General features: G+C 41.2%; 1 protein-coding gene across 6 annotated transcripts in view; it reads right to left on the bottom strand.

The window, feature by feature from the left end:
- Positions 1-8,574, bottom strand: part of caskin1 (CASK interacting protein 1) — a 176,018-nt gene extending 167,444 nt beyond the window's left edge. For 5 of the 6 annotated variants that reach the window (XM_049561026.1, XM_049561030.1, XM_049561029.1 and 2 more), the window contains exon 1: positions 7,651-8,574. In XM_049561026.1, coding sequence (XP_049416983.1) covers positions 7,651-7,744 — 94 coding nt within the window. In that variant the 5' untranslated portion in view covers positions 7,745-8,574. The remainder of the gene's footprint in view (positions 1-7,650) is intronic. The other variant, XM_049561027.1, reaches the window with a different exon arrangement.
- Positions 8,575-20,459: the final 11,885 nt, after the last annotated feature.

Here is a 20,459-nt window from a genome sequence, read left to right as displayed (position 1 = left end):
ATTAGCACAAGCCTATGGCATTTTACATTGTATAAATTAGCCTAGCAGCTAGCAGACTTTTCCTCTGCTCATATGAAGCCAGGATAAATCACACACAAGACTTAAAATGCTATTTTAGTGGAGGCTTTATTGTCTTCACAATTTATTGTTTCTTATCTGTGAAATTAAAGTAAATCAAAGCTTTGTTTCCACTGAGGGAAATGGTGTCAGCTCACAGAGACAGACAGGAGGTCTGCGTCACTGTGACGTGTAGTTACATCTCTGGGGAGGTGCATGTCAGGCTACAGCGTAGGCTCAATGTAGCAGTATAAATCCCAATTAATATGTGACTATCCCAGTCATTCTGAACGTCCTGCCAAACTCTGGTAAAACTCTCAAACCTATGATCGTGATTAATATTAATATTCAACTTAATATTGTACTTGTGCAGCCCTAACACACACACACACACACACACACACACACACACACACGTAGCCTTTAATGACACACACTAAACAGACATCAATACAGATTACACCACACAGTTTGACACGCAAACACTGAAAGAGCTCTTCAACAAACATCAACAGATCTCAGGTCACACTCAAGGTCTGCTCCATGTACACACACACACACACACACACACACACACACACACACACACACACACATGACCTCGTCTAGTGCCATGTGCAGAGAGGGGGTGCTGAGTGACAGCAAACTGATGATGCCTCTCCAGATGGTGCCAGATGTGTCTGTGTGAGTGTGTCTGTGATGCAGGTGAGTGTGTGTGCAGCGTAGACGGGATGTCTGGCCTGAGTGGGAGTAAATGAGTTGCAGCAGGGCAGAGCCTTCGCCAGACCCATCACACACACACTAAACCCAATCTTACCTTCTCCGTCACGAACATACACACCTCTGTGTACACACAGTTCAACCACACATCAACCCATTACCACCACAAACCACACACACACACACACACACACACACACACACACACACACACACACACACACACACACACACACACACACTCAACTGTCCTGTGAGCTCTGTGTTTAATGCTGGATGACAAACAGGTCTGTGTTAACATCAGCCCGGCGTTACACTTCCCTGCTGTTTGTCTGGGACTCTCTGCTCCTCTCTGTCATTACTGCCTCGCTGCTTCTTTCTGCCCTCTTTGTTTTTTTCTGTTTTTTAATGACAGACCGACCCGCAGTCTGCCTCATGGGACATCAGCGTCCTGCAGACATCATCCCCCAGAACAGCCAGCTTTTCAGGAACTGAGAGAAACTCTTGTTTATTCAGCTTTTCACAGCCAAAAATGAAATCTCACAAAGCATGTTAAACACTCTGTGCAGCACAGGATTTGAGCGACCTCGATCCTGCGTTTAAACACCTTCAGTGAGAAGCTACTTCACTCCACACATATATCGAAGAGCAGACCTCAAGATGGAGCCATAAAATGTTGTAGACAGTCAACGATGTGACGATGACGGCTGGTTCAGTGTTCACTGAGGAGTGACGGGGTGGTCTGTGTCGTCTGATGGAAGATGATGGATTGATTGTCCACCATGTCCGCCTGCATGCTGCTCGATTAAATATAAAGAGCAGGAACACCTGACAATGGAATGTATTTACTATGTGATTAATACTACTTTTTATTAGAAATAATAAATCATAAACACTTCACTGATCCCAGAGGAGAAACTATGATTTGTTACAGACACTCTGAAGTAAAGAACAGAGAATTATAAGATGAAAGAATAAGAGTATAAGATAAAAGTATGTAAGTATAAAGCAATAAAATAAACTTAAATTAAATTAAATCAAATTCTCAAAAAGAAAAGGAAAAAAATAATACAAAATAAAATGAAATAAAAAAATGAAAATGTGCACTAAAAATAAAAATATATATCGTCACTGCATTGAGGCTACTACAATATATACATCCATAGAATAAAACAAGAATAGAATAAGAGTAAACATAAGAAATATGTGCATTGTATGTTGAATAAATATATATATTCAAGAGGTGATATACTGCGAATAAAAACTACCACACTCAAACTCAGTCTCAGAGCTCTGCCTCCCTTCTCCAGATTATACCGCCAGGAAAGATGGAATATAATTCTGAACTTCTGGATGTGTGAAATAAATACTTGTCATTTTATTTCTGAACATGAATAAAATTCTGGTGGAGAATTTTTTAAAGCTACAGTTGTTTTATTTTGTTGGCCTTTAGTAATTAATTTTTCTGTGTCAGAAATTGGGTATTTTTTCAAAGTTGTACGTAACAAGTAAATCACACTTAAAAATATTTTATCAGCTATAAAGTATCAACAGTGAAGTTTTCATTCTGCAGAAAAAACTGCCTCTGTGACTGATGACATTATTAATACTGATGCATCAATATATATGCAGCAGCCACGGCAGACGCCGACTCACAGGAACAATCTGAGACATTGTGAGCTGATTATTAGGAAGACAGGAAGACTGGGAACCACTGGTTTAATTTTTAATGTACCAGTGTATTTCATATTGTATTTTTTAGTTGTATTGTTTTAATGTAAAAGCCTAATCTGTAACCTAACTAGATTTCAGTTAAATGTAGAGTAGAAAATTATCAAAGAGTATAGAAAAATGTAAATAGGCAAGTCATGACAGGATTACTGAACATGCCTACAAACACAGGCCCCCTTACACTTTGGGCCCCTGGGCCTTACCTGCAAAACATCACTCACATTAGCACACACTCTTCAGGTACAGACTCAAAATGACCGTAAAAGGATGAGAAGGAACGGCAAAGAGACACAAAATAACTACAACAAGGGGCAGAACAACCACAAAGAGATGCAAAATGACAACAAGGAAACACAAAACCACAAGACGATCTATTACAACCGCAAAGAGATTCAAAACAACGACACAAAAAGAGGCTAAACATCTGAAAAAAAGTGGGTCTTGCTCCAAAGTAGGAGAGGTGGGGGGGCCTTTTGCATATCTGTGCCCGGCAGCCCCATTGTCTGCTAAACCACCCCTGACTCAAGTCAAGTAAAAGTATATTAAAGTATTGTAGTATTATATTAAATATATTTAAAGTAAAAGTATACAAAAATTGTACTAAACACTGGTGGCTGAGGCTAACGTACCAGGTGCCACCTGCTACACAGCTTTATAACACGCACACTGATGGAACAGCCATCAGGAGCAATTTGGGGTTCGGTATCTTGCTCAAGAATACGTCGACATGTAGACCAGAGGAGCCAGATCGAGCTGCTGATCATCCAATTAGTGGGCGACCCGCTCTACCTCTGAGCCGCAGCCAACCGTAGATGGAAAAAGAGCCACGAGTTGCTAATAGACACCAACGTTTGGTGGCTAAAAAGCTGCAGAAACACAGCGATGACTCGTCAAAAAACAACCGCTGTTGATGTTTGTGTGGTCTCAAACAGTGGTCTGCAGCTTGGCAGGTGTCACACCATCCAGCATCCCCTCCACCTCCTGATGACAAAGTCAGCTCATACACGACGTCACTTTGATATGAAACATACAGATGTAACGTATCCTCAGTCTGCAGAAACAATGCCAACATTTTCCTCCGGCCACTGGGCTGAACAGCTATAAATTCTCTAAATCTGCCGTCAAGTTAAATCAGCAGTTCTCACCAAGGTAACTCTGCTGCAGGGGGATGAACTGTAATGCATCACAGTGTGTCAGGCGTCTCTGCTACTTCATTCCAGTGTGTGTGAAACTCCTCAATAGAGCCCGAAGCTTTTGTTTTGACAAAACTGTTTCTAATTAGTGATGTTTCCTTCAGGGATTATTTCATGCAGCAGCAAAGAGTATTAAACTAAATGCAACCATTACAATGTATATTTGATTATAAATAACAGAGGGTAACTCTTCGTGCTAACGAGCAGCATGTATTGTCGGGTTATCGCCTCCTCCACTTGCAGAATCTGCTTTAAACTGCTGTAGCTGCCATGTACATGCACTGCAATCCACTGAGGGTTGGCTCATATTCTGTGCACCGCCTGCTGCCTAGAAAAAGTAGTTAGAGGGTTTACCTGTCCTCTGAGTGTGCGAGAGGCTCCCAGCTGAAGTGCACTTCACTGTAGCCTAAAGGTTATTTTGTGATGTGCTCTTGTACATAACGTACTCACTGAGTTCAACACACACTATTTTGGGCGCCACCTGAATACGCCGGACCCTACCAACTCTTTTTTTCACTCAGGGGATGTCTGTGTTTTGCACGAAACAGTCTGCAGTCTTTAATCCGAGGGGTTTCCTGTATGTGCTCTGCTCCGCTGTTCGCCGCCTGCCGGCATGCCGCACACCCTGCTGCTTTCTACACACTGTTTTGAGGCTGTGTGTGCTGTTCTTCACGGCGTCGTGCAGAGTGAGCTTTGCCATCTGTGGTGTGGCAGCGTACATGTTAGTTCGGTACAAAACAAGTCCAAATCTAAAGTGATGTTTTTTAATACGCCTGAATATATTCTCCCGTCCCGTATGATGTCAGATTCTATAACCAGTTTCACCCAGAAATGTGTTAAGGCAAGCAAAATCAATAGTCATAAAATCTGTTTGCTCCTTCAGATCTGAAATGATTTATTCATTCTTCTTCTGCAGTTTCCCTGGATATATTTCTGCCCTTAAAGCTGGGGTAGACAGTTTTGTTTTGGCGTCATTGGGCCAAAATCCCATAATGAATTTTGAGCATATTGTAATTTAAGTGGATGGAGAAAAGTAGACTTCTGCACCTCCTCTTGGCTCTGTTTTCTAGGCTGCAGAGGGAGACTTTGGCCAATCACAGGTCATTTCAGAGGGAGGGCGTTCCTATTGGCTGTTCTACAAATGCAGATGTGCGTGCACGTTCCTTCTGATGGTGAAAGCCTGATTCAATTGCGGAGAATCTTGCAGAGAAAGTGCCTACACTGCAAAGCAACCCAAAAAAGGAAGTCGGACTGATCGAAAAGAGCCTGACAATAAATAAAACACGTGTCAGTATCGATGAAGTGTTTCAGAGATGGAGAGAACATGTTGCTAATAGTTTAGCCTCCTGCTAACCGGAGCTAAAGGCTCACAGCTGCAGCTTCAAGTTCACATTTATGTAGCTAACATTAGCTAGAGTCTCAAATCATAGTGTCTTCTCCGCCTCACTCCCCGCCACCACAGAGCCCCTCACCTGGCAACCTGGTCTCACTCTGAAGTCGTCGAATTCTGGCACTTGGGCAATGACTTGCAGCATCAGACTCCAATGTTAAAAGAAAACGTTATAGTTTAATGGCACCCAGCAGCATCAGCGGGAAACATGGCAGACCAAGAACGAAAGTTACGGCGGTGAAAGTCCAAGTGGGGTGGACAGAAAGGGTGGAGGATGAGTCCAACAAACACCGACTTCTAACCAGAGAGAGTGATGTATGCGTCCCGTAAGACTGTAAAGCCAAACTCTGTTATTTTTTCCTAAACCTAACCACGTGCATTTGTTGTTGAAGGAAGAAAATGTCAATCTGCGGTGTTGTACCAACATAGTACTTTTATTTTGAAAGAGACTGTATGCAAACTGTACATTTCCTGTGAAAACAGAAGTGTATTTTAAAAACAGACAATGCACGTAACAGGCTGAAGTTGACAAGGTGTGCCAAAACGTCAACAACCAACACACCCAGGGTACCTTGGACGTCATATGTGGACGTGGAAAGTCCATGACCAAACGTGGACATGTGATGAGGTCACAGTGAGAATGTGTTGCATCTGGAGGAGAGCAGGAAGCAGCTCCAGAGACAGATCCCCAGTCAACAGCCGCAGCAACATGAATCCAACCAGCATATACCCCAGTTCCAGGGGACCAGGCATCCCGACTCCCTGCTGGATCAGCAAACTTTCTGTTGCTGCTGTTACACAGGTTAGCCCCATTGCTGCTGCTGTCCACCAGTCCCCTGTGACACCCGCTGCTGGGGGTTTGTGCTGGCCGAAATTCCAGTCGCTACAGCTGCCAACCTGTGGCTGCTACCTGCTCTCCTCCTGAGGAAGCATTCTATAGTGGGACAGTGGGGTGGCTAGCAGCTAATCTATGTCTCATCTGTGGTCTAATAAACAGAGAGAGAGGGGCAGGGAGGGGGTGGAGTAAATGCACAGTGTGCAGCTCTGCAATGAAATAAGATTAAATAAATCAATGTATAGGAAACACTGAGTTACTGTATGAAGCACTTGGCTGGTGGGAGGGGCTTCGGACAGAGAATGGAGAGCTGCAGGAGGAGGGTGTGTTTCCAACTCCTGCCATTTTTTTTTTCCAGATTTCTCCCGACTCCAGCTTTAATCCTGTCATTTGAATTCTCCAGAATAGCACTGAACATTTCAGCTAGACCAGAAAACCAGCGCCGAACCTGCATCGAATCTTTTATGAGTCTATAAAAGATTCAATTAAAAGTCCCTGCACAGGTGTCGCAGAGGTCTCATTAGCCAGAATAATTGAAACAACCTGTGTGTGTGTGTGTGTGTGTGTGTGTGTGTGTGTGTGTGTGTGTGTGCCGGGTTCTGAAAACGAGCGACTCAGAGAGCAGAATTTTTAGCGCTTGATGTTTTTCAGTGTCAATTATTTTTTGTCTTAAAGTCATCATGCGCAAGAAAGCCACAGATCTGGACCATTATCTGTCATCAGCACCGGCTCCTGTTTATTCAAATGAGGCCCACCTGCTGTGTGGAGCCTCTCCAGCGCAGGTCAGGAGCTGCAAACCTGCCGACTGGAACACTTTAAGACATTAGATAGAGAGAGGAGCCGGTCACATGATGAGGACTGGAGCTGTGGAGATTTTTTAATGCAGTTTCTTAACTGAATTCATCAGTGTCTGAGCTTAAATCTGCAGAAACTGCAATCGATGCAGTCGGGCCCCTGAAGCATCCGCCCCTGTGTTGATAACTGTATCAGCCTTGTTATTTCTCAGTGGAAGTATCAGTATGTCAGGCAGCTCCCAGCCTCTACAGAGTGATCTATCTGCAGCTCCACTCTGTATTGCCCACACATAGGAGTGGGCTGTGGAAGCGAAACATTGCTGGGTGTTGTAGAGCATTGCCTGCAGAAAATAAACAATTAGAAGAGCAGCAGACGAAGGAGAGCGGGACAGAACAGAGCTCGCTTCACATGCACAATCCCTGCGTGTCTGTCTGTCACTGAAGGTGACGTTGAACGACCACAAGGCCACGGGCATCATCTCTCACTCATGAGACAGGGTCACACGGATCCAAAAACACAACTCTCTCTTGGTCTCCTCTGTCCCTCCCTCCCCCCCGTGTCTCTCCCACCCTCCCTCCACTCTGCTGCAGTGCACTCAGACAGGGGTCTCAAGACGGGCTGTCAGTCTCCAATCACACCACTAATCTTCTCTGATACACCCTGATGCATGCAACCCCTCCTCGCACACTCTTCCTCTCTGCCAGCTCAGGCACACACACATACATGTACACACACACACACACAGAGACATCATCATCATCAGTTAGGCCTAATAGTAGCAAACAGCCAGCAATGGTGTGGGAGAAGTACCCCTCTAACTACTGAGCTCACAAAACCATCAGAGAGCTTATATCATCTACAAGGCACCGCCTGCACCAGAGCAGAATAGAATAGAATAGAATAGAATAGAATAGAATAGAGAGTCTTACTTGCTTTCCCTGGCCGGGGCCTTTGCAGCAGCTTCTGCACGGTGAGCAGGTCCTCGGTCTTCACCGCCTGCAGCAGTTCCTGGTCCTTCCCCATCTTCCGCTCTGAGCCGCTCTACTCCCGCAGCATCCTCCGACACAGCGGCGCTTCAGCCCAGCCTCACCTCGCGGAGGGTGCGTCTACCGCGGCCACGAACAGCCTCCCTCCTCCTCCCCCCTGGTCCCTGACTTAGATGAGACCCCCCTGGAGCACTGACATATGATGAGGAGGAGGGGGAGGACAGGCAGGGTGGGATGGAGGGATGCTCTCGGGTTCCCCCGCTTAGCGCAGCGCCGCTGGATGGATGGATGGATGGATGGATAGATGGATGGATGGATGGGGCACCGGGGGGCCGCTCTAGATTCCAGTATCAGCGCGCTGGCGTCGCGTGCGTGGTATTTTGACGGTGGAGATGAATGGTTTCCACGGTTCGCTGGCGCTCCTCATGTGTGATCACGCTGATCGGTGTCGCTTGCAGCTGCGCTCCACAACAACGGTTAAGCGAGCGGGGAGACCGCGCGGATCCTCGCCGAGGGAAGGAGACGTCAGACGGGCTGATGAAGCAGCCTCGCGGGCTCACTGGCAGACACTGCGCGTAAATGATTGTGCGTTTAGAAATCGGGTGCGCGCGGTGTCCGTTTCTCCCGAGGTTATGCCGCTCTCGTGCGCTGCGTCGTAAACACAATCCAGGTCTGCTGCTGCCGCCGCTGCTGCAGCCATCGCTCCGCGTGCGCTCGGGCTCTATTTGGTAATGGTTTTCTCCGCGTGGGGGCAGGGGTAGTGAGGGGGGCACGCACACGCGCCCGCGCGCTCTACAGCTGGCCCAGCTCGCACTGCTAAATGGCTCGTGCTGCAACTTGGGGGCGGACCAGGAGCGCGGTGCTCTCCCGCCTCCTCCTTCATGTTTCTGTGGGCCTGACTGTGGAGCTGCACACTGAGGCTGCACAGATTTATTCAGCTGCACAGAATCACTGTCATCACTGTGCTCAGATCTCCTCTGATTACTGATAGTTTTATTAGGTTGTGTCAGCCTCACCTGAATCACACCTTTATCCCCAGGTGATGTCAGAGTTACATGCAATCCATTACAGTTGCAGCATGTTACCTGAGCCAGCTGATTTCAGGTTTATACACACATGTTATGAAGACACCTGCCTCTGTGTAAAGGGCTCCTGGGTATGGAATACCATTTATGTCAATATCAAATGAATCAATATGGCTATGAAATAAGTCCTGAAAAAACAAGGTGGAATCATGTAATAAAAGTCTTAAAGTTAATTTGATTTAAATGACTTAAAGTAAATAAATATAAAATAAATAAAAAAAATAGCTATGAAATAAATCCTTAAATAAATTGTTTTGGAATTATCTGAAGTCAACTGAAATAAATAAAAATATTTTTTAATTACATCCTTTTAAAACAAAAACTTTTTTTAATTTAACCATACATATTTATTTAAATAATTATTGCTTATTTACTTAGCTATACTGAGACTTTACATTTATCTACTTTATATTTGAGTTTATTGATATATAAATGGCCTCATTTATTTATTTCAAGATTTATTTCATTGACTTAAATGGCTACACCCCTGCTTAGGTATGGAAGGCCTATGTCAGAAATAATCCTCCATATAATAATACTAAAGATAATAATAATCTGTGTAAATAAATTAATTATTATGGCTATGAAATAAATCCTGAAATAAATTAATGTAGAATTATGAAATACAAATAAAACTTTTTAAAATAAAAATAAAAATCATATTTATTGAACTATACTGACATACCTATAGTTGCACTTATTTATATATTAATTGCCTCATTTGTTTATTTCAGGGTTTATTTCATGGACATAGTCATATTTTTGCATTTATTTAATATTGTCTTAAATAGCATTCCATACCTGAGCAGGGGGTTAGGCATTTGAGTCACTATTAAATAAATAAATGTGCAAATTAAATGAATATGCCAAAGAAATAAATATATGTTGCTATGAAATAAATCCTGATATGAATTAATGTAGAATTATAAAATAAAAGTCCAGTTAAATAAATAAGTATATAATACAATAAGTATTATTATAAAAGTACATCCTTATTAAATCAAAAACCTTTTTTTTTATTTATTTATTACCTCATTTATTTATTTTTTAGGATTTATTTAATAAGCATGTTTATTATTTTCACAGACACATTTATTGATTTCATAGACATATTTATTTATACATATATTTATTTATTATTGACTTAAATGGCTAAAATAAATCCTCTAACAAATAAATGTGAAATTATGAAATAAAAGTCCCCTGAATTAAATAAAGTATAAGCCTAGACCTAAAACGTCCTTTTTAAAATTAAAACCTAGCCTATTTATCTAATAACCTACACTGACACATTTATATATGCATTTATTTTTATATAAATTGCTTCATTTATTTATTTCAGGATTTATTTCAAAGGCATATTTATGTTTTTATTCAATATTGACTTAAATGGCATTCCATACCTAAGCAGGGGTGTAGGCATTCAAGTCAGTATTAAATAAATAAATTAATATGCTGATAAAAAAAATAAATGTGGCTATGAAATACTTCCTGAAACAAATTCATTTGGAATTACATAATAAAAATCCCTTGAAATAAATCAAAGTATAAGCCTTAACATTATATGTCCTTTTAAAAATAAAAATCCACAATATTAAGTATACTGACATATATATCTATATACGCATTTATTTTTAAATTAATTGCATCATTTATTTATTTCAGGATTTATGTCTTATCATATTTTGATTATATTTATATATTTATTCATTATATTTATGCATTTATTTAGTATTGATTTAAATGGCATTCCATACTTGAGCAGGGGTGTAAGCATTTTAGTCAATATTACAAAAATAAATAAGCTAGATAAATAAATATAACTATGAAATAAATCATTAAGTTTAAAGGGTTTCAAACTAAAGTGTTGAATAAATTTAAATTTTGATCTTTGATGAAAAGCTAAGAGATTCTGTAAGTTATTACAGTTAATACTGAAGTGATCGTGTCCACCAAATTTCATGGCAATGTTTGTTTTACTCAAAACTTTGTCTTTGTTCAAAACCCCACGTCAACCTCAGGGTGACAATGAATGAAAAGTCAGGATCACCAAAATCATTTTGATACGTCCCCTGGAAACTATGAATTACACAATTACATGACAATCCGTCCAATAAATGGTCAGATATTTAAATTTGGACCGAAGTGTTGGACCGAGTAACTAGCATCACCATCCTTAAATCTATTCAGCTAGCATCGCTAAAACACATTAGCCTTCAAGTATTATTGGTGGAGATATATTTCTCTCAGCTGATGTCCCACACTTGGCTGGAAGAATTTCAGAAGCGCTGACAGATTGGTGCAAAAAAACCTGCTAAAAACGCCAATAACGTCAGCAGGTCACTGTAAATATCCAATTAACCCTGTCTGACCCTGCTGATTAGAGAGAAGCCTAGCCATAGCCTACACTGTTTATTTACGGTTGGTTTGGCGTGTTTGGCGATCCCTTCGCTCCATCATCAGGTCAACGTGTTGATGTGTCCAGTTCTTTGGTTTATGACCAAAATAAGGTCTGACTTTCCCATCTGTCTTTCATTCCCATAACAAGACTTAGCTTGGTTATGTGGTGATATTAATGTAGCAGAGACGCGGATATCTTAGATCTTCCTTTATATCACCCTGTTTTTAAAAGTCCCTGTACCTGATGGTGTTATTGAATGTCTACAAGGTCCCTGTAGAATGCAAGTACAAACTTAAACATGATACTCCACAAAAAAGAAATCAATCACTCCTTTTAGTCCATGCCTTCATCAGATATGTCAGAACATATCAAAAACCCTTATACATGTGTATATCGCCACTTTATCAGTGGCCTGGGTATACCTCTGCATCTGCTGTTGACATTCCAGAACACGCTGCCAACACCGGAACGTCATCAAAAGCACTTGGTTAGGTTTAGAAAAAACATCTTGGTTTGGCATTCAGGAAGAAAACACTGGACACCTGGGTCCAAGTGTGGGTTTGTTGGACCCATCTACCTCCCCTCTCACCGCCCTATACGGCAGCATTTCAACCTGAGCCCGTCCAGCAGTGTTTCATACTGCCCCAATAGGTGCCGTCCTGGCAAAAATAAAACAGCAAAAGTTATGTCCGGCCATGTTACATACCGACCTGGCTGTATATCATACTGCTGCGAAAGGTTGCTTTTGGCGTCAAGTCATTGACAAAGTGACAGTATTCCACAACTTTGGGATGAGAACGGGCTGGAGGGGGAGGTCTTAATCACTGATAAATTTGTTCCTGTCATGATCAGTTTGCGAAAGATCAGCATATGAATTCAATAGAGTAGCTATCAAATGGCCTGTCTCACCCTCACGGTCTATATCTGACCCATCGCAATCACAATCACTCAAGACAGCATTTTCTTTTATTTTGAGGGACACCTGTAAGGTGTATGCATCGTCTCGGCGGCCCCCTAGATCCCACATATCCAGAACTTCACTCAAAGTGAACCTTAAAAAAAAAAGAGTAGAAGGTTTGGTAGAACAAGAACTATATATGTGTGAGAGTACATCTACATTTAGATGCACTGTTTTGTCCCGCCGGTCACTATTGTTGCTGTCAACATGTTCACCAGCTCTGTGACTACACTAAACAAAGTTGAGTAATTGCAAATGCACATATCAATACTAGATACCTTAAAGATGAAATGTTTGGGAGCTTTGATGCAGCCATCCTCGTCTCATGGTGGAACCAGGAAGTAAGCAGCTCTGGTCATGTGACAGTTTACGCTAAACATGTGACATGGCACATATTTCATTGAGACTCTTTATTATTTCAATATTTGCTGGAAATTCATTGATACATCATTCAGTAACACTTTCAAACGTATATCACTAACAACACAAGTTCTATATGTTGTTAGTGATATACGTTTTCAGTTAGTAAATTTCACATTTAAGGGTCAAACACAGACCTTTTGATGGGCCCCCCTTGGCCTTGGGCTGGGGTCATCTGTAGCATAGTTGTCTGCTGGGTGTAGTTAAGGCTGCTGTCAGCCCTAGAGTGCTCTCCTTTGGTCTGAATCAGCGACTCATGTTGTTCCAAAGTTGTATAATTGCCTAGAGTTGGTTGGTGTTCTCACGGCAGCATTTACAAGAGGACCAGATCAAATGCCTTGTGTGAGAAAGCTGCTCTTGATTGGTCAGAATTTCCATGTGGGAAAAATCCAGGAAGTAAAGCAAACGTTGAAGAAGAGTACACTTGCAAGATAAATGTGACACTTTCTAATGTCACAATGGAGGGACAACTACGCAGGTTGATTTTAGCGCTGCTCATCGTGGACTATATTGCTGTCATTGTTCATTTTAGTCAAAGCATACAGTTTGAAAACGAGGCAAACGCGGCTCCAACTAGAAAACAATGTTTTGATGCATTGGATGTGCTGAATGTGCATATTAAGGCAGTACAGGAGGAGGTGCACATTAATAATCCTCCAGGACTGTAACATGCTCATGTTTAACCCAAACAATGTGTCATGTGACTGCAGTTGCTTCACATCCAGGTCGCAACACCTTCTCACCACAAACCAACCGCACCAGAGTTCCTTTGGAACCGGACTGAGACCACCTCTTCAAGAAGGTCTCAGTCCAGTTGTTTTGGTGCACACCTGAGTGTGATTGCCGTGTTCACACCTGCCCAAACGAACTTGAGTTTGATTGAACTGAACCAAACAGCCTGAGTTTCATATTTACAGCAGCTACAGACATTATACTGGTATCAACGTTTGCATATTTGGAATATTTAATGCCTTTTTAAGGATTCAGTCTCTTCACAAAGCTGCATAAACCCCACATGCAATGAATGTAAAATATTCTGTGACAATTACAGAGAGAAGAGCTCATAAAAGTGAGTTTGACCCTGACTTCTAACTGCGGCATCTAACTTATCTTCTTCTCTGTCCAACCTCCTCCAGATTTTTAACTCCACTCTCCTCTCCATTGTGTGTGTGTGTGTGTGTGTGTGTGTGTGTGTGTGTGTGTGTGTGGGCAGTGTGCAGTGCTTGGATGCTGCTCCCTGCCTCCTCCACATATCCAGTGAGTTATGTAAGAACACTGAAGAGTAGCCCATATGGTAGTGAGAGTGTATTTATAAATCTGTCTCCGTTAATGCAAAAGCAGCTCACTACCCCGGAGCTGTGTTAACACGAACGCTTGATGTATAAACACTTCATTTTAGAGACTTTACCTGCACCTCCCCACGTCCCCCCCTCTACCTCTCTCTGTGTGTCTTTCTTCTGGCATTGTTCGACAGGAACAGTTGGTTTGAGACACGATTCAATATTTGTCCAAGGGAGGAAACTGTAGATTCATGAGCTTCTTACAGCTTTTTATCTACGACACTCAAAGACACTCCTGTTCTCCTTCTCTCTGTCTGTGTGTGTTTGATGTGTGGTATGGTAATAAAGGAGTGAAACTCTTTTATGGTACTTTCTCTGGGTTCTAAGAGAAATTAGCACATGTGCACATGATCGCACATTTTATCGCTCAGTCAAACAGGGAAACAAGACAGGGGCAGGTTGAGATAAAGCAAACACTGCAACCTGCTGTACTCTGAAGGAAGAGGAGAACTTTGGAAGACGATGAAAGACGAAGCAGCAGAAGAAGAACTGCTCAGGTGCATTCAGGAGGGGTGGGGAAAAAATCAGTACAGTATAATATCGCAATATTTCGCCTGGTAATGTTATATCAATACAAGGAAGCTAAATCTTGCACATAAATATTAAACCTTTGGTTAAAACTAATTAAAAACCTGGGAGTGATTTTATACCCTGATTTAAAACATCCTTTTTTCATCTTTGCAACACTGCCCCAAAATCTTTTTTAATCCAGAAAGATGCCGACATGCTCACTCACGCTGTCATTATCAGCTGTTCAGACTATTGGTAGGTGTGTTTGACTTCAACAAGATCCATCATTTCCACACTATCCATTCACTGTCTATGTAGCAGGTGTTCAATGCATTCTGGTCACCCTGCGGTGCGTTTGGAGATGCAGGGCATCCACTCCTCCTTTGCATAAGGTTGAATCGAGGCTACAGCTCTGCAAATCAGGGGTGCCCAGCGCAACTTGTTGTATCTGGAAACTAAAATATTTTTTAAACTAACTGTTGTCGATTAGCCCACAAGCCTCGTGGCACGCCCATAAAGCATGCATTGCTAGGAAGCGGTACAACCCCTTGCATCCAAGAACGCCCCAGGTACTTGGTGCTGATTGGATATACTCAAAGCGGGATGTGACATTTTGTAAATAACATGGTTATCGTAGATTAGCCAGGCTAACCGTTAGCTGTTAGCAGCGTCTGTAATAACTCAATAAACGGTCCGTTTTTTCCAGCGGATATCTTACTTACAACATGAATGAGCTAGCAAAGCAGTTTTGTGTTGCTATGTGTGGTATTTATTCAGTTTTGGGAAATCACGATGTCTAGAAAGCATCAGTGGCTGCAGCTGACAGGGACAGCTAACACTAGCAGCAAAGCTAACATCAGGACGTCATCTGTTAAAAGCCTCCCGTTGTCGGATACGACATGAAACTACTCCAGTTAGCTCAATCATGTTGTAACTAAGACATCCGCTGGAAAAAATATTTTTTTTCACGGACTGTGATCGGAGTTATTACAGACACCGCTAATGGCTAACGGCGTCCCTACGCCCCTACGTCGCCCCGGTCAAAATGGTCACGCAACGATTACGTCACATCCAGAGCCCGGTAACTTTACAGGAACCTTCCTCCTACTCCACTCTCAGTGGAGACACGGCAGTTGAGAGGGCCGAGCGAGAGGACGTTCCTGTAGTAGTTCCTGCCCCCCAAATAGTACCAGGAACTTCTTCAGTGGAAACGGGCCTATAGTTGTGCAGTTGTATTGTTCACTAAATGCTAGCCCCGGCTGGAGCGCAACCGCTGTTTCAAACTGCTCCCAATCCCCAACACGTTTTCATCCAAAGTCGTCACAGATCGCCACTTCAGTCAGTGGACTATATGTCTGCATATCACGCGCTAGTTATCCTCCTGCGTCTGTTGTTGATGATCTGGGATGCCGCAACCAACTTCAGGACGTCAACAAACACACTTGGTTAGGTTTAGAAAAAAAAACATGGTTTGGCTCTGCAGTCATACAGGAAGTGAACACCGGGCTCCTGTGTGAAAGTCCTGGGCTTATTGGAGCTATGCACCACCCCTCCCATCAGCCTTATAGGGACTTTCCAGCGGTGTATCATACCACCGTGACAGGTGCCATTCAGCCACATTAGGAACTGATGCTGCCCATCCACATGTCGTACTGCCACAACAGGTGCCATCTGGCTGTCCTTCTGACTGGCGGTGTATTGCACTACCACGAAAGGTTCTGTCCAGCCGCATTACAAACTGACGCTATACGGCAGCTCACACCACTGTGAAAGATGGCTTTTGACTTTGGTGTCTGACGCCAAAATCTCTGACAAAGCGATGGTTTTTGATGACTTTGGAATGAGAATGGGCCGCACCTCCTGAAACGTAAACCCCCGAAACAGACCTGCAGCTTCTTCTGTGTCATGTGACTTTTGTTTTTACTCTGTAACAGATGTGACTAGAAATGTACTGAAGCAGTGATACCTGCTAATAAAAGTACAAAGTACAAAGTACAAGTCCACAAAAAACCCCAACTTTGTTATGGTGGTTTGTTACTTCCACCTCTGTGTGTAAGAGACGTTTGTTAGTAGCAGCTGTGGAACAGTCTCATAATATTTCAGTAAACACTTTTCCCATTGAATGCAACATTTTGATACCTACATTTATTTTGCATCTCTTTCCATTTCAAAACCACCTCGCTCTGACTGCATGTTGGTGGAGAGGAGATTAGAAAAGCTCTTCTTGTTCGGTGTGCACTTAAAGGGAAATTTGTAGAAATGCCTACAGGGCTAACACTTCATATGAAACAATGTTTGTGTGAAACTGGAGAGTCACTTGATTCAACAGGAAGGGAAGCTGAGCTGCTGCTGTGTGAAGCATCCAGAAAAACACACTGCCCTCAAGTGGCTTTCCACAAAGCGTGCAGCTCCCAGGAGAGCTGTCAGTGTTTGGTCCTGATAATAAAACCACTGAGTCACTGTGAAAATGAGCAGCGCTCACATGACAAGAGAGTCGTTTATTTGTTTGGAGCAGTTACAAGTGAAACTACTCATCGTTTTGTGCCCATTTTAATACAGATTATGATTTGTAATATATTCTGAAATATGCATCAGGAGTATTGTCACACCAAGCTGAGAGTAAATAGATCACAGTGAGCACATCAGCGTAAAAATATCAGGAAAGAAAAGAATATATAAAGAAATAAAGACCTGATCAACACAACCCTCTGAAGCTCAGCTGCTGCCTTCACTATCAAAACATCAAAATGTTGAGTTCATGGTCCTCAGGAATTTAGTAAACATGGAAACCTCCATGAAACTGTGGATTTTGTAGGTAACCTAAAATTAGATTTAGAGACTGAACTCTAGAGAAACACAAACCTTGATTATCTTGCAAAGTATTATCTGTAATTTTATTTTTTTTAATGGAAAAAAGGTATTTTCCAATCATTGTCAATGTTATTATTATTAGCTACATTTTACATCCATAAATGTATATTTTGCTGAAGTAAAACCTCACTTTCAGGTGTACAAAAAAGAAAATGGAGCTATTTAATAAGACAATAACTTTAAAGCTTTTTTTAATTCTGAAACAGCTATTGGTTATGTTATAGTACTTTTATCATATTTCTATTGTAGTTTTTCTACTCTATATTTGTGTTTTGAGTGTTGCAGTACCTGGCTTGTTTTAATTTGCTCTTATTATGTTTGCTGTATGTTTAATATACACACCGGAAACCAAAGCTAATTCCTTGTAGGTGAAGTCCTAGTTATACTTATTCTCCTTTATCAGTGGTGTTGTTAGGCATGGGCGTCTGAGACTTCAGCTCTGAATGTTTTAGGCTGTATATATATATATATATATATATATATATATATATATATATATATATATATATATATAGTTTTAAAAATACAGAAAAAGCTCTGGATCTAATAATGTGTCATTTCATTCATGCATTGAAGCCCTCAAAAATAATACAATATCGATGATCAATACAGTTTTGGGTTCCCTGTGTCATTCAAGCTGCACATTTTGTGTGATCATGTACAAGAAAGAAAACTTTAATGTTGCAGCTGGTAAAGATGGAGCTCATTTTAAATAATTTATATACTGTGTGGTAGCTTAAATACTTATTATTTGATTATATTTTGTTTTGATAATCTAAGTCTTCAAAATAATTAAAGCAGACAAATACATGTAGTGAAGAAAAAAATATATCTCTCTTAGATGTTGAGGAGCAGAAGTGTAAAGTAGCATAGAATGGAAATACTTTAATAATTTCAGTGATAGCAGTTGCAAAGTATTTTGTTTCTACTTAATACTAATTAGCCTACTAATAACTACTAATATTTAATTATAATTGTGATTAATCTAATTCGTGATTCATCTGGAAAAAATGTTTTTAATGGTGAATAAGATGCCAAGGTGCATAAAAAAGCATCAAAATAAAGCTTGTTCATAAAAGAAGTTGCCGGGGGAGGAAACCTTTAGACCTCTGTACAGAGGTCCAGGTTAAGCCCCCACACAGAGCCAACCAGAGATAACATTTTTCTGTAGGCCAACACAGAAGTTAGCATTGCTCTGGTTGCATTGCTCTCACAAAAAGTTGACCCATACAGTTCCTACATATATACAATCCACAAACAGAGCTGTCACTATTCACAATCTCACACACTCAGTATCTACAGTACATGTACAGACTACCATCAGCCAACAAATTGCACACGGCCCATTGTACACACACACACATCTGTTTTACAAACATACATACATACATACACATATAGTTAAGCTACAGTTAGCTTCCCATTTAAGGCTTTAATGGACAGGGGGACAAAAGAGTTTTAGCCTGCACTGGGGAACTCTAATGCGTCTGCCTGAGGGGAGAAGTTGGTACTCATGATGGAGGACATGGGTGGGGTCTGAGATCATTTTCTGCGCCTGTCTGATTATGGTTTGCTCAAAGATAGACTGGAGCGTGGCATGCTGCCTGACTCCCGTGATCTTCATGGCTCTCTGGATAAGCCTGGTAATCTGGGCCTTCAGTTGTACGCTGAGGTTGCCGAACCAGGCTGATATGCCATACTGCAGGATGCTCTCAACTACGGCATTGTAGAAGAGGAGCAACACTTTGGAGCAACACTTTTTTTGCAGGCGCTATTGAAGCCTAGTGCACACATTATCAACCTGAACACTCCAAGTTAGTTTATGGTCAATATGTATGCCCAGGTATTTATATGATTCAGCCCGGGCTACGTTTTGGTCATGGATAACCACTGGTGATTATTGAAGCCTAAATGCTAAAAAGCTACACTACAGCCGGATGACGTAACGTCAAGTGCAGATCCCTCAGGCTTGTGTTAAACACAGACCTTATTTAAAAGCTCGTAACCAAAAACCCTTTCAAAAAAAATTTTATGAGAGAACTGGACTATTGCATTATTTCCACAGCTGTTTATACTTCATTTGCATGTTTATTTACAAAAATAAATAAATAAATAGCATAAATAAGATACCATAATGAATAAAACCTCCCATCATCAAAATAGAGCTTGTTGATAAAAGAAATTCCTGTGGGAGGAAACCCCCACACCTGTCCTTAAATCCTAGAAACACCCCTGTCCTTTACCTCTATGTACATTAAACTGTGTGTTTAAACTGGAATATTACTGTTTATTTGAATAATTGTATAGTGAACTAATTTAAAACAATAAAAAAGACCAGAAATTTATTTGAAAAACCAATTAAGTTTGAGACGAGGGAACAAGAATATTGCATTCTCTCCATAGTCGTTTGAATTTTATTTGCACTTTGCATTACTTTAATGTACATTAAACTATGTGTGTTAAATAATGAAATATTAGCCCTTGCTATTGAAGTGGGGCGGTTCACTGCGGTACCTGAAGACAATAGGATATGTAATGTCTGTGATCTAAAAGAGGTTGAAAATGAATTTCACTTTATGTTTTATTGTTCACAGTATGAGGACTTCAGGGTTCCCTTGTTTGTTGAAATGCAAAAACAAAAAGCTGATTTATTTTGGGCGGATGATAGTCAGAAGTTGGAGTGGTTATTAAAGACTGAGGTTTTTAAGACTGCTAATTTTATTTTCAAAGCCTGGAACAGAAGGCAATCCTTGCTCTTTAAGTGAGATATATCAATGGATTAGATTAGGGTTCACTGTCCTAATCATGAGGACTGTTGTGTTTATGTTCTACTATTGTACATCTGTATTATTGTACATCTGTTTTGTATCTTGGTTGTTTCCAAATTGTATGTTTGATCATTGTTTCTGTTTTTGAGATCAAGTGTCTTATAAGCCCATCAGGGCTGGGCTTCTTTGAAGCATGACACTTAAATAAAGAAATCAAATCAAATCAAAATATTACTGTTTGCGAGTAATTATATTTTAGATTTATTTAAAATAATAATAAAAAAAATAGACGGACAAAACTTTAAAAGCGTTTGCTATTTCAATCAAGTGTCGACTTTCTAGACCTCACTAAATCCATGCGATAAGTTTTATTATGTACGAGTTTTTAAAGAGCACGTG

Source organism: Epinephelus fuscoguttatus, linkage group LG19 (genome assembly GCF_011397635.1).
Source record: "Epinephelus fuscoguttatus linkage group LG19, E.fuscoguttatus.final_Chr_v1".
Classification (NCBI taxonomy): domain Eukaryota; kingdom Metazoa; phylum Chordata; class Actinopteri; order Perciformes; family Serranidae; genus Epinephelus; species Epinephelus fuscoguttatus.
Note: the sequence above shows the minus strand (reverse complement) of the source record. Positions and strands in the feature narration are given on the sequence as shown.